Source organism: Asterias amurensis, chromosome 1 (assembly GCF_032118995.1).
Source record: "Asterias amurensis chromosome 1, ASM3211899v1".
NCBI classification, from domain to species: Eukaryota; Metazoa; Echinodermata; class Asteroidea; order Forcipulatida; family Asteriidae; genus Asterias; species Asterias amurensis.
Window position 1 is genome coordinate 15441547 of NC_092648.1, and position 10753 is coordinate 15452299.

Sequence of the window (10753 nt, forward strand, 5' to 3'; positions counted from 1 at the left end):
CAAATTGAAATCTACACATTTTTACTTCTGTCGTTCTTGTTTTCTTTCCGCTTAGGTACTTCTAAAGAGTCCGTCATATAAAGGGAATAATACAAATCCACTCCCTTCCCTTAAATCCAGACAATAGAAAGAAAAACTCTCAGAATTAAAATATGTTCAAAAAATGTACATACATACAACATAAATACCAACACAATCTAATATCTTTCCCACCGGTACCTGTCTCCTATACACAAAATCTCACATGAACATAAAATGCACTCGGATTTTGCTACAGAATAGCTGGGTGAAAAAAAAATAACTATAAGTGAAATTAATACATGTGAGCTACTCCAGCCGAAGTATAACATAGTTTGACAGGCAATAGACTTAAAACCAACATTAAGGTTGCAGCAAGTTAAGTTGAAGACTGGTCCATGTACACAACTTGGATTGTTAAATCTTCTAAATGAAATGCACATCTCTTGTGACTTGTTCCCTGCTTATGTGTTGTAGCGCATTGGTACAGTGCTTGAACTTTTAAGAACTTGTTATTTTTTTTGTATAGCAAATAAACTGCTGTGCAATACTTTTGTATTTCAACAGCTTAATGTATTAGATGAGGAAAACCGTTTTCCGGTATAAATGTTTATTTAGAAAATACCTGTAGCATTTTAGAGGCAACAACAAAAAATTTACTTACAAAAATAATAATTCTCGACTGAATTAACATGTAACTTGTTTTACACATCGGTGTGATACATTTTGTTTTATATATTATATACAGTAACGAAAAACCAAAAACAAACATTAATGTGCCAAAATGTACATTAGTCTTTCCCAGAGAAGTAACAAGCCTTTTTTAAAATTAATTTCTGAATTATGAAATACGGGTTTGCAGGACATAAAATTGGCTTGCGTTGATGTGTTTGAACATGACCCATTATCCATCAGAACACAAACCAATCTAATCCAAATATTAACAACTTGATTTGTTTGATAATGTTATACTGAGGACCGTCCGTAATGGGAGTATGTTTTGCACAGGGCAAGGCATACCACAACAATCAAAACCATGCAGTGTTTTAAGGCCAACACTTATGGCATTTTAAGGTCACTCACTTTTTTAATTCAGTAAAGGGCAGCACTTTAAGGACAATAAGCTTCGGTTGAACATTCCAAAAGGGAATATTGGCAATGACCAGCGGCAAGGAAGCATTTTATCTTCATATTATACCTATGTGTGCCAGGTAGAGAGAGCATCCTGGACAGAAATCTTGTTTCTTCTAAGCAATATCTGTCGGGCTCTAGCTGGTTATTAATTACATATTTCTGATAATGAAACCAAGGATGGCTCATAAGTGAACTTAATAACTGTAGCTGGCATGCCTCTAAAAACCTGGTTCTACTGTTTCATTTTTTGGAAATAATTTTTTTCATTTATTTTCATTTTGTTTAATGGTCTTGTACTTATGGACTTCCCTCTAGAAATTAAACAAAACATGTAACTATAATTTGCCTTTGTTCCCTCCATGGCAATTTCAGGTGTGATGTTGAACTTTGAAATAACCCAAAGGAGTTTGTGTTATTTCTGAATTTGAACTCTTTCCAAGAATGCTAATTAACATTAAAGGACAAATAACACAAACATTTGTGACAAAATAAGACGTTTCATACTTCAGTGCAAATGTACAGACATATGGAACAGATGAAACTACTTAAAAACAGTACACAACGGCCCTCTGTTTTCACCATTAAGAACCTCCATCAAAGAAAAGATCCACAAAAGAGTGGAAACTAGGACAAAAGTACAGTTCTTTCCCAAATTGTCTGAGACATATATACTGTACAGTTCTACTGCAGGAAGATTAAAATGATTTCACTAAATGTTAGAATTGGAAGAATATTATGTACAGCATGAGAGTTGGTGCAGACTTTTTGCTCGGTATTCGAGGTATACATGCAGTTGTCAGGCATTTTCTGTAGTATCAAATAACCAATGTAAATAAATAGTAATAAAAATGTGTTCTACAAGGTCAAAGTACCTAGTGTAAGGCCTGGTTCATACTACCTGCAATGCGATACAAATTTTGATGTCACAAATTCGCAACAAATAATTCACGTCAGTTGACTTATGCTCAACTCCTGCAAAACATACGCTGCGAAAACAGCCATGTTACATACAAATTTGTATCGCATTCGCAGTCGGTATGAACCGGGCTAATGCAGCTTGGCATTTCGGCTACCAAGTCAATTCGAATTCATCTCTGCACTTTCAAGCTCATTTACTTTGTCGAAACAGCCCAATCAAAAGTTTCAGAACACTACTTTATTAGTGGGTGCTGAGTATGATTCTTGATGCCCAACAGCAACACTAGAGGGCACTCATGTTCTGTTTGTTGACACCTGCCCCCCCCCCCCCCTGATAAAAAAAAAATCAAAAATCAAAACACCAAGTTGTTGATCTGGTTTTTAGCCCCACACTGTATTCAGACGAAGAGACTGATGTTTTATCCAATAGAAGAACTTTCCTTAACCAATGCCATGAATGAATTGGACTTGCATTTTAACAAAGTTTCAAATACATTATTCATTAACTGAAAAGTCTGCTTGGTTTAATACTGTCAGAGTAAAAAGGTAATATATTACATTTTTTTTTTTAATTCATAGGAAAAAGTCTTGGAGTGCCAAATTTTTGTTTGCTGTACAAATCACTATCAGAGGTTGACAAATAAGTGCTAAGAAAAGGAAAATTTAGCAGAAAAAAGGGATATCGTCCCAATTATAAATTGCATACCTTTCTTGGACACCCTCTCTCATTTGTTTAGCATACAAACATACCCAGTTAAGTCAGTCTTTGAGATTTGGCAACCACATGGTCCTTTCTGACATAAATCTCTGATTTCTGTCAATTTGCTCGCTTACCTTTAAACTGGGTCGTAGGCATGCAGTTAAACAATAACAGAGTCATTGCATCAGACACTGTGGGCAGCATACAGTGTCGTGCAAACCCTATCAACAAGAAACATTCCATAAACACACACACACAAACATCACACCGAATGAAATATCTAAAAGAAACCCAAATATATTTCACAGATTCCTCGAAAGCTATGATATGCAATACCTAGTGGTCAGTACAGCTAGGCACACCCTCACCTAGATAAATGTACACAGACTAACGTTCCATACATCTCCAGATATCAATATTAGTGACAAGAAAAACATAGTACCAAATGTGATTGACAGGGAAAATGTGATTTTGCTACTACCCATACTTTCCTCATGACTATTGACATCCTTCTAAACAGTAGTTTTTATTTTTAAATTTACCAAAATAAAAAACCTTGAACTTTTAGAGCTGTGTTGTTTGAAGTGTACCTTTATGGTCTATATGTTTAGCAGGGATGTGGCACATTCCATTTTTTAATAGATGTTTTTATACAAACCGTTTTTCTGAGGTTAAGTTTCTTTTTGAAAGAAGCCATGATCAACTGTCCTGTGATGCCTTACTGCCAACATCTATAGGAACGGTGCAAGGTTTTAGCAATTTTGGAGGTACTGCAGACCCTTACCAATTGCATACTGATGAACTTGCCTTTAAATTGTTCCAACATGCAAAACCTGGACTTATCGCAATTTGTCACCATTATCACACAAGCGAAATTGGCATCATTCAACGTTACAAGGAAAGTATGGGCACTCTCAAAAAACAACTGGCTTAATTACTTTTCTTAAATTAAAGACATTTCTTAAGATCATGTCTTGGTATTGACTGGCAATAAGTTTGCACTAGACATGGAAATGGACCCGCTGCTGGGCGAACTGTCGCTGGATGTAGCCATTTTTAACCTCTTTGGTGGAATGCGGGATCTCTCTTCTGACGAATCCGAGTCGGAGTCTGAACCCGAGCCCCCGTCGAAGGCAGAGACGGTGGACCCTTTGGGGTTTGTGAGGAGGGCTAGGCCGTTGCTGACGACCTGTGCGTCGCCGGGACTCTTCTCAATCTGACGAACTGGGAAAGAGTAACCCACAAAAATAAAACATCAATAACTAATTCAAAGATTTTCAATGTTATTAATTTTCCACGGCGTGTGCCTAGTTTTGCTTTTTTTTCTACCCTGCTTTCTGACCAACCACATACAATTCAGAATTAACTATAGATAAAGAGGAAAATTTCAACTACAACAATTTATTGAACCTTTTTTGTGGATGTGTTGGGAACTGAAAAGAGCCGGTGGGGTCTTGACAATTCAAACAGTATACTCTGCTCCATCTTCAGGAGTTTACTGTTCAAACCGTTGAGAGCACACCGGCACTTTTCAGAGCTTGAACTTCTCAAAACAGATTGAATACATGGTTGTTCCTGCAAGTTTACTGTTTATCTATAGTTAACTTATTTTTCGCACCATGCAAAGCTTTACACACCACTTACGCATACATTTACTTTGTGTCCCACATAAATCACAAAAGGGGTATTCCCTTCCTGATTACACAATCAAGCTACCATGGTCAAGGTCCAACGCATACTACTCAGTGGAGAGGTTATCACGCTATTCCCCAACAGTGCAATAAATAGCTGGTCTGTCAACTTGTGAGTGATATGATCTACCTAAGAAGACCATTGTATGCATACATTGCAGTTCTATCAGGGGTCACTGTGGTCCAGTAATTAGACTGCTTGGCTTGCAATCAAAAGGTTAGGGGTTCAAATCAAACCAAGCTAGCTAACTGCTTAGTTCACAATGACTAGAATAAGTATTTTAGTAACTGAATCACAGTTCATTGATTTGTGCAATCGTCATAATCATAGACATTAAACCAATATTTGTATGAGACACAGATTAGCTGTTGCCAGCTTTGTGTTTATATTGACTTGTGGGAGTTTGCAGTTTTCCCTTGACAGAAAGATCACCTAAACAAACAAGCAAGCAAACAAGCAAGCAAGCAAGCAAGCAAGCAAGCAAGCAAGCAAGCAAGCAAGCAAGCAAGCAAGCAAGCAAGCAAGCAAGCAAGCAAGCAGGCAAGCAAGCAAGCAAGCAAGCAAGCAAGCAAGCAAGCAAGCAAGCAAGCAAGCAAGCAAGCAAGCAAGCAAGCAAACAAACAAACAAACAAACAAAGAGGATGTGTCAGACTATTTTCACTGCTACTATTTTTCAGTTCCATATTGGCTGCTTGAATTTGTACAATATGGGTGTACATGATTCTGAGTTTGTATTTCACTAAGCGGGTGTCCTTACTCTGTTGATCTAGAAGAGTGTTCTGTTTTTTCAAACCGTCGATGTCTGACTGATGTGAGTTGTTCTTCCGTCGCATGAACTGAATGTACTCTGTAGCTTTGTTTAAGATCTGGGCTCTTGATGCCTGCACAAAAAAAACAAGAAAATGCCAACAAATAAAACAGTTAGTCAGGATTTGGTAAAAGGATGTCCCAATTTGCTGGACAAATTTAAAAAGGCTGTCCAAATTGTTCACGTACAAAACATTTACATGATGACAGATTGTCCAAATTTAAAACAGGGTGTCAAAAAGACAAACAGACCCTCTGACTAACACTATAACCACAAACCCCTAAACCGTGTTTCAGACCTTTTCAAACCTGGAACATAGTAACCTTTTTCAACTTGACCCCAACTATCTATAACTCAGGTAAAGCTTCAATCGTATAACCCAACTCAATCGTATTACCCTGGTTAAGAAGCCTTTTAACCTGGTATAAACTTGTCAACCCTGGTACAAACACTTTAAAACCTGGTTAAAACTTCTCAAACGGTTCACCACTCAAACATTGTGTTTGAAACACCAATCCCCAGGGTAAGAAAAAAACACTACATTGATACAACTGGAACCTCTTCAACCTCTTGTTTTTTTTTACGCTGGGGAATTTTCAAAAATCAACCTAGCCTATAAAAGGCACAATTGGGGTTGTAGTATGTGGGTTCAAACCTTACCTTTTCCCCTTCAAGGTTTGGTACGGCATCCCTGAGGGAATTGAAGCTGTCTTTTATATGATCTCTCCGCTTACGCTCAAGTGCATTATGGTGTGCTCTTTTCTCTGCCTGCAGTATGGGGGAAAAATATAATGGCAGAAAATCTGTTGTAAATTGTGTTGTTTTTTCTCTGTCATGACCAAAACGCTAAGCTAAGTTCGAGTTAAAAATCAAACACACAATCTTTCACATGCACAGTTAACTCTAGTATAGCATTATGTATTCAATATTCCATTTTATTGATGTGAGCTGACAAAGTATACGTACAGTATGGTACATGTATACAAATAAATCTTTAATGTTTTGATGTCATTGTACACCAACAACACCATACTTCATGGAGTTAATGTAACAGACGACGTTGCAATTATTGGACTCTGACTAACTCTAGTGGGTACTTCAAGCCCTGAAAAGTAGATTTTTTTTGCATTCAGGTTACATACTTGATTTGGATGCTTTATTGAGAGCTGTTTTACATACTCCAACCTTGTTCCTTCCCTTTTTAACCTAAACCCATTCCTAGTACTGTAAACTTCACCTTTTGACATCTATTGTCAACATAGCGCAACACAATAGCTTATGCTTTGGAAATAAATCTGCAAACAAACAATTGCATTGTTTGTTACCTGGTATTTTTTTTGCACGTTGCTCCATGTCATGTTATGGGTACTACATGCGCGCACGTGAACCGTCTAGTTCCAAAAGGTCAATTGACACAACGAGCAAAGGGAAAATTTCAGGTGTAAGTATCACAAACTTGACAAAATTTACCAGCATAAAAAGTTTATGAACCATAAACCAATGAGCCCAGATCAAAACCATATCACCTAATTACATTGACATTTAAGTGATAAATAAATGTCTGTATTCTGTCTGACCGTCAAACTAATGTTAACTTTAACAAACAACTTTGAAAGCTAGGGAATAGTTGGTATTCTTTGCTGTAAGTACGAAAGGGCAGGAATGGATTGTCAGTAGTTTGAAGGATCCTGTAAAGAATTGTCTGTTTGCCAGTCCAAACTAAAGAGAGGCAAATATGAAACTCCGTCCCGAAATGTCTGTATTCTGTCTGACCGTCAAACTAATGTTAACTTTAACAAACAACTTTGAAAGCTAGGGAATAGTTGGTATTCTTTGCTGTAAGTACGAAAGGGCAGGAATGGATTGTCAGTAGTTTGAAGGATCCTGTAAAGAATTGTCTGTTTGCCAGTCCAAACTAAAGAGAGGCAAATATGAAACTCCGTCCCGTCATGTCGTTCTGTATTATGTGCTCACACAACAAATTTTATCTGAATACAAAAATATGGACCATGTAAAATGTAGACATAGTGCCCAGATCAAATACACCCAATACATGGACATTGATAATTGTATATCTACAATGCGATTTTTATGGCATGATTGTTATCGTCTGTGAAAAAAGGCAGAAGGCAACACGGATGAACTTACTGACAATCGTTCTCCGACTAATGATTACTTGTTCCAAAGCCAATCTCACTAACTTTATGCAGTTGCGCAAGTCAACTTGTGCAACATTTATTGTGTGTACAACTTAGGCAATGAATAGTTAATGAAATTGACAGTCGAAGATGTAGAGTTGATACACACTTAGTTTTTAAGAACTACTGCATTTAGATTCAGGAATCCGCTCTAGACGTTTTACTCAAATTGTGTGCCCCTGTCTTAAACTGCCTACAATGGGGGATGCATTTTGTGATTACTTCATTTGATTCATAATTGTGGACTAATTTTGTTAATAAATTATATGATTGTTTTTTAAGCTGGAACAACCAAAAGTACAATAGAACAGAAAATAAGAAAAGGGGACAACCATAATTACCAAATTCAAAAATAAAAAAGTTAAAGTAAGCAGTTAAAAACTTAATTTAAACATAATAGAGGGGGTCGTCATGATCATAGAAATTCCAATCTTTGGCTGTACATGCCATGGAATTATGAACTCTCATGCAGTTACTGCACAAATGCCTGCCCGTGTACTGCCTATATATCTATAGCCAGTGTACAGGCGTGCAGTAACTGGGTAAGAGTTCATAATTATAAGATCATGACATACTCCTTGCTCTATGCTTTTTAAATAAAACTAAAACTTGTTATTTTGAACCCCCAAAACGTGATTCAGTTTATTTATTTTATTTTTTATTTTTCTCGTTTTAATTTTAACGAGGGACATAAATAAATAACATGCTTTGTTTCCAAGCTCCTCTACCCATGATATGATCAACCATAACAAGAAATAGTTTGACCGAAATAATGTTATTAATCAATGTCCTTGATAATCAATTCAATGAACACCGTCCTTCATAATAAATTATCATTATGTTGACATGTTTTTGTTATTCAAATTGGAATTCAGGTACTGTTCAGTGACAAAAACACAATCTCTCTTCAAAAAAAGATCACATGAAGTGTTGAAAACAATTACTGGAACCGTTATATAAATGTTAACGGATTCTTAAAAAAATCTAGACAGCAAACCAAGGCCAACCCAACCCATGTAATCGTGATCACATTGGGATGGCACGTACACGTAGTAAACAGAGTGCCTGATCATGGCCGAATCAATACGGCATACAACGTGTATGGCCCTATGACACAGCACAGTACACATGGAACGTATTCACATGTGTTGTGTACATGCACCACCCAGTCAGCATACCAATGCACACAAGACTGTCAACATCATGTAAACACACACAAGTAGTAGGGCCTTCACTTCACGGAAACAACATCGACCCATTTGGGTGGCAAAAACCGGCATTTTATAATGCAATACGAGTCATCCAAGAACGGGTTCCACTCGATCACATGTCGAAGATTACTTACGTCGCTTTCGATGTCGACATCGGCTTCGTCGTCACTCATTTTGACGAGATTTTCGTCAACGTTCCAATCGGACTAGAACGAATTTCCGAGCAATATGGCGTCTGCTTAACGCCACGCGCAGAACCCACGTGTCTCAAGTGGGAGGAGCAAATCGTAATATCAATTCGCTTTATTTATTGAACGATTACTCCTCAATTTTTAGCTTAAACGATCATAAATTGATTGAAATGTTATACACATCTCTTTTGAGGGTGATTAATAGCCGTTGCTACCACGAAAAGCCCCCAAAAGTCTCACTTGGAACTACTTTATTCACTGCGGCTGTGTCACGGGTTTGGAAAAAGTCCAATTCGTCAACAAGATTGTCTTATGCAAATTAGTGAGGGCGCTTTCCCCTAGTTATGTTAATGTGCACTTCTAAACTCGTCGACTGGTCGAACACGTAAAAAGGTGTTCGTGTTCAGACTTGTCGCTTTGGATTACGAATTCTTATTTCGGTAAAAGCTTTTCGCTCGTCACCGCTCATGTTTTAGTAATACTTGACACAATTCTAACAAAAAGGAGGGTGTTTATTTCACAATAATTTACTTCCTTCTCCATATTATGCATGGCCCCTAACTAAAACGATCAGAGAAAAAAAGTTCCAAGTTCCAACACCCACTCACATCCGTCGTCACTTTGTAGCCCCTTTCGGCCCTCTTGTGCACCACACTAAATCAAAACAGTGCAAAATGAAAACATTAAAAAAATACCCACAAATGCATAGAAGTCCCACAGCTTTTTACTGTAAAGAGGAATTATCCATTGCCCATTGAACTTTAATACTCTGCTCAATTCAATATGTGGAGCCAAAGGGCCCTTCGAGTTTATCTTTACCCCCCCCCCCCCCCCACCACAAATAAAAACGCCCAAGTGTATTGTTTCCAGACGTCTGAGCAGTATTATTAACAAGAATTCACCACCTCCTCTCAGCAAAATAGGAAAATATTTAGGCCTCGTTCAAAATACAAAAAGTTGGAAGTCAACCCCACCCTGAGGTCACAATTATTTTGACAAAAGTTTTACCCGATGTGACACCCTCTTTAAGTTGGGCCCTCAAATCTGTCTTATATGAAATTTTTGGATGGCCTACAACAAATTAACGAGGTCGATGCTCTGATGTTGGGTGCATCAACTCTTGGCATGACCGGTGATCAGACACTTGACCATACCTTGTCGTTTTTAGTCACGTGATGAATGGTCTACCTATAATACGCTGTCCATAACAATTATTATTATAATTTATGAATAAAAACAAAACATAACATCTGTATTGTGTGTGATTTGTTAAAACCGGAAAAAGTATGATATAGTGGATTGGCGCAATACAAATCTGAATATTGTTATTATTTATTTAAAGTAAAAACTATGCACCTACTGGTACTTGATACGCGTTTGGAAGCACCTTAATCTCATAAAGCCCGCCCTCTTTTTGGTTTAATACGTATGTACGTAATGAACAAGGCTGTTTGATGACGTTAGTTCCCCACCTATTTCTACCTCCATGGTTCTCCAAAACAAATTAACTAACGTTAGTTGCTGTTTTAACCGATCCCTTCGACTGGTTTTACCAAACCAGAAGAAGGGGTCAACGTCCTTGGTGATTAGGAACATTACACAAAAACTGTATTATTTCGTTTTTAGTACAAGAGGTCCAAAGATTCTTGAAAAATTGCCATTTGCCTATAATATACTCTCCGAGTTACATGTTTTTAATCAACAAGAAAGCATCACGTCACTGGCGTACGATTTATTAAGCATGGTGATAAATTTAAGTTGATTAATGTTCATTTGGTCATCCGCATTCTTGAGTAGGCCGTTGTTACATTCTTTCTACACTCATTCATAGGCCTGGGCTTCGGTCACTACTGCTGACCATAACGAGGCGTAGTATTTACAAG

The 10753-nt window shown here is 37.4% G+C and overlaps 1 protein-coding gene across 1 annotated transcript; it reads right to left on the bottom strand.

Moving 5' to 3' along the window:
- Positions 1-4: 4 nt before the first annotated feature.
- On the bottom strand, positions 5-9037 carry LOC139947185 (protein max-like). Its single transcript, XM_071945056.1, has 4 exons — positions 8814-9037; positions 5931-6038; positions 5220-5343; positions 5-3994 (listed from the first exon to the last, which is right to left on the bottom strand). Exons 1-4 carry the CDS (start codon positions 8850-8852, stop codon positions 3738-3740), a joined length of 528 nt encoding a protein of 175 aa, XP_071801157.1. The 5' UTR covers positions 8853-9037; the 3' UTR covers positions 5-3737.
- Positions 9038-10753: the final 1716 nt, after the last annotated feature.

Excerpts from the sequence above, each read along its gene's own strand:
- LOC139947185 (XM_071945056.1), bottom strand. The coding sequence starts at position 8,852 with ATGAGTGACGACGAAGCCGATGTCGACATCGAAAGCGAC. Across the intron at positions 6,039-8,813 it reads ATGTCGACATCGAAAGCGAC|GCAGAGAAAAGAGCACACCA; the intron begins GTAAGTAATCTT and ends CCCATACTGCAG. Across the intron at positions 3,995-5,219 it reads CACTCTTCTAGATCAACAGA|TTCGTCAGATTGAGAAGAGT; the intron begins GTAAGGACACCC and ends ACTCTTTCCCAG.